The sequence below is a fragment of the Anomaloglossus baeobatrachus genome, chromosome 5 (assembly GCF_048569485.1).
Source record: "Anomaloglossus baeobatrachus isolate aAnoBae1 chromosome 5, aAnoBae1.hap1, whole genome shotgun sequence".
In the NCBI taxonomy this organism is placed as follows: Eukaryota; Metazoa; Chordata; class Amphibia; order Anura; family Aromobatidae; genus Anomaloglossus; species Anomaloglossus baeobatrachus.
In genome coordinates, this window is record NC_134357.1 from 574,867,166 (window position 1) to 574,870,247 (window position 3,082).

The 3,082-nt window shown below is 43.5% G+C and overlaps 1 protein-coding gene across 1 annotated transcript; it reads right to left on the reverse strand.

The window, feature by feature from the left end:
- Nucleotides 1–491: 491 nt before the first annotated feature.
- LOC142312430 (oocyte zinc finger protein XlCOF29-like) lies at nucleotides 492–1,132 on the reverse strand. The gene is made up of 2 exons (XM_075351371.1): nucleotides 993–1,132; nucleotides 492–863 (listed from the first exon to the last, which is right to left on the reverse strand). Exons 1-2 carry the CDS (start codon nucleotides 1,068–1,070, stop codon nucleotides 639–641), a joined length of 303 nt encoding a protein of 100 aa, XP_075207486.1. The 5' UTR covers nucleotides 1,071–1,132; the 3' UTR covers nucleotides 492–638.
- Nucleotides 1,133–3,082: the final 1,950 nt, after the last annotated feature.

Genomic DNA, 3,082 nt, shown 5'->3' on the forward strand with positions numbered 1-3,082 from the left:
GGTACTCTGGGGCAGCGCTTGAACTACCAGTGAGTAAAAGACCTGGAACCGCAGCCCCTGTCTCTGACTCTCCTTTTCCGGCGCCGGCGCATAGCGCTGCGGCGCCAACGGGGACCATCGCCACCCCCGTCCGTCCTCAGTCATCCTCTCCGGGGTAACCCCGCTGTGATGAGCGACACCATCCCAGTGGCGACCTTCACCACCAGCCCCGGAGAGGATAAAACAAGACTGAGCACAAGACCTTCACAGCCGTCTACACATCATAGGGAGATTTCATGGCACCTTCTCTCCATCTACCTGATGATCCTGAGGAACATCGGGATCTTCTTGGTTACAGTCCTGTGGGAGAAGAGGACGGGGACATCTCTCTGGTGTTGTCCTCTTACTGGATAGACCTGGAGGAGACACATACAGGGACTGAATTCATTCCTTACATACAGATAATGATAGGCCGTGTGTATTTAGTCCTGTCTATTACCTGGTGATGTGAGGGGCTGGGGAACCTCCATCATGACGTCCTTGTACAGATCTTTGTGTCCTTCTAAATACTCCCACTCCTCCATGGAGAAATAGACGGTGACGTCCTGACACCTTATAGGAACCTGACACATACAATGATACCGTCACCCCCGATCCCTTCATAGCGTTACTGTATAATGTCCCAGCATTCCCAGCAGTGTCACCTCTCCAGTCAGCAGCTCAATCATCTTGTAGGTGAGTTCTAGGATCTTCTGGTCATTGATGTCCTCATGTATCGGGGGGTGAGGTGGAGGCCCCATGATTGGGCTCAGGGGTCTTCCCCATCCCTCAGACACAGGGGTCTGACAGCGCTCACTAGAGGTCTTCTTCACTACTGTGTAATCCTGGTTATGGAGAGACACAGTAATAAATCTCACTCCAGACATTTCCAGAGTCCTCACCTCTCCAGTTCTGTCCATCTGTTATTCCCATAGATAAGAATGATGTAATGTGACGTCATCAGAATCTCTCACCTCACCAGTAAGCCGGAAGAGGATCTCTAGGGTGAGGTGTAATATCCTCTCCGCTATCTTGTCCCTGTCCATATCCATCCTTCACGAGGCAATCAGGAGAATTCTCTTATATAGAAGATCTCCACTGAGAGGATCCGATATTATAAGGACCTGAATGGGAAGGAGATGAGCCGATATATAACATTCATCGAGATAATAATGAAGGGAAGATATTATTTGGGCAGTAGGAAAAAATTTCAACATGAAATGAAGTTGCACCTAAAATGGTATCAATGAAAACGTGAGTTCATCAAGCAAAGAATAAGTCGTTACTCAACTCCGATGTCAAAAAATGGAGCCACAAAACGATTTTTTTATGTTTTGTTTTGTTTTTTTTTTACAAAAGTCTGATTTTTATTCACTACTAGAGATGAGTGAACCTGGAGTTCGGTTTTCGGTACAAACTCAGACTTTCTAAAATAAAGTTCAGGTTTGGAGTTCGGGGGCTTTACGTATGGAAACCGCTCTCATGTGATCAGATGTATTGTGCACCAAAAAATAAAACTGAAGAAACCCGCCCTCCCCTGTTAGTGATCTGTTTATGGCTGCATGTGGGTGGAGACCCGAACTGCCAATCAGTGACTTCAAATAAAGTTCAGGTCAAGTTCAAGTCCAGAACCGATCTTTGCAAATGTTCAGCTGGACCAGCAGAAGCCGAAAGTCCACGGGTCCGCTCATCTCTAGTCACCACTGAGATAATAACAAATGTCTGATATTGCCGTAATCACACTGACCTGGAGAATCACGCTGACCGCTCACTTCCAGCACATCGGGAATGGAGTAAAAACTATGATGGAACTACTTTTTTTTCACCATTTCACTGCACTTGGAATTTTTACTTAATTTCCAGTAAATTTTACGGTAAAATTAAAACCTATGAGTCATTTTAAAAAAAAAACGAAAAAAAAAACCAACTATCCTTTATACGGCAATGTGGGTGGAAAAATAAAAGAGCCGCGCAGCTACTACACACAATCATGTATCAACGGAGATGAAATCCGTCCATCTCTACATAAGGCACAGACGGTTTATTACTGCATCTGCCTTCTCTGTCACTGAATACACAGCTTTGGTGTAATGCAGCGAGAATGGTGAGTGACCTGACAGTGACACAGATCTCTGTGTGAGAGCCCATCCACCATCAATACTTGCCAACTGTAATTGTTTGGGGCCTGGTGAGTGCAATTATTTCTTTGATAAAACTCCTGCTGTATTCTTTAACTTTTTTAGATGTTTGGACAATTCATTATGGAACCACAACTGGGGTGTATTTTTGGATTAGGGCTTATATTTTAAGTATAGTCAAAAAAGCCCTCAAAAATCCTACTAGGGCTTATTTTCAGGGTACGTCTTATTTTCGAGGAAACAGGGTAGAAAGAGCTGACGGTGCCTCCTCCCCCATATACAGAGGATATGGTCACCGCTGAGACATTATATCAGCCCCAGTCACAAGGGAAGTAAGAAAAAAATATAAATAAATACTGATTTGACCCCCCCGCCCCCTTCCAAATGTGTGACATATAGGAAAATACCACTGTCAATCCAAATCTGTGTTATTAGCCCCGACCAGGTAAAAAATAGCCATATATGCAAAATAAGAAGTGTTACTAAAAAGCTAAGAAATATGTAAATGTGATCATAGACATATATTGAGACGGCGTCCAGCTTTCAGTCATAGGGGTGGCACCGATGCGGTTTTAGTCACTGCTCAGTATACCGCACTCTCGGCACTGACTGACAGCAGGTTCCAATGCTCAGGGGCTGTCAGTCAGTATGGGGTGCAGGGTATATATGTGGTAATAACAGACATTCCCTTATTTTCAAACTGGTATCGCTCGACATCAGACACAATGCTGAAGTTGGTTTCTTATTCATCCAGTTTCTTATTCGAGGCTAAAGTTGGTTTCTCTTTTTTTTCAGTTTTTATTTTTTTGGGTTTTTTTACAGGTTTAACAAGAAACATAAAAAAATCACAATAATAAAATACAATACAGCGAGGAGCCCTGATGTGAATACACTTAAAAGCAGCAAAAAAAAAAAAAGTATAAAAC

Bases quoted from the DNA above. Each gene is read 5' to 3' on its own strand.
- LOC142312430 (XM_075351371.1), bottom strand. From the start codon at position 1,070: ATGGATATGGACAGGGACAAGATAGCGGAGAGGATATTACACCTCACC. The intron at 864-992 runs GTGAGAGATTCT...CTCCATAACCAG, and splicing joins TCTTCCGGCTTACTGGTGAG to GATTACACAGTAGTGAAGAA.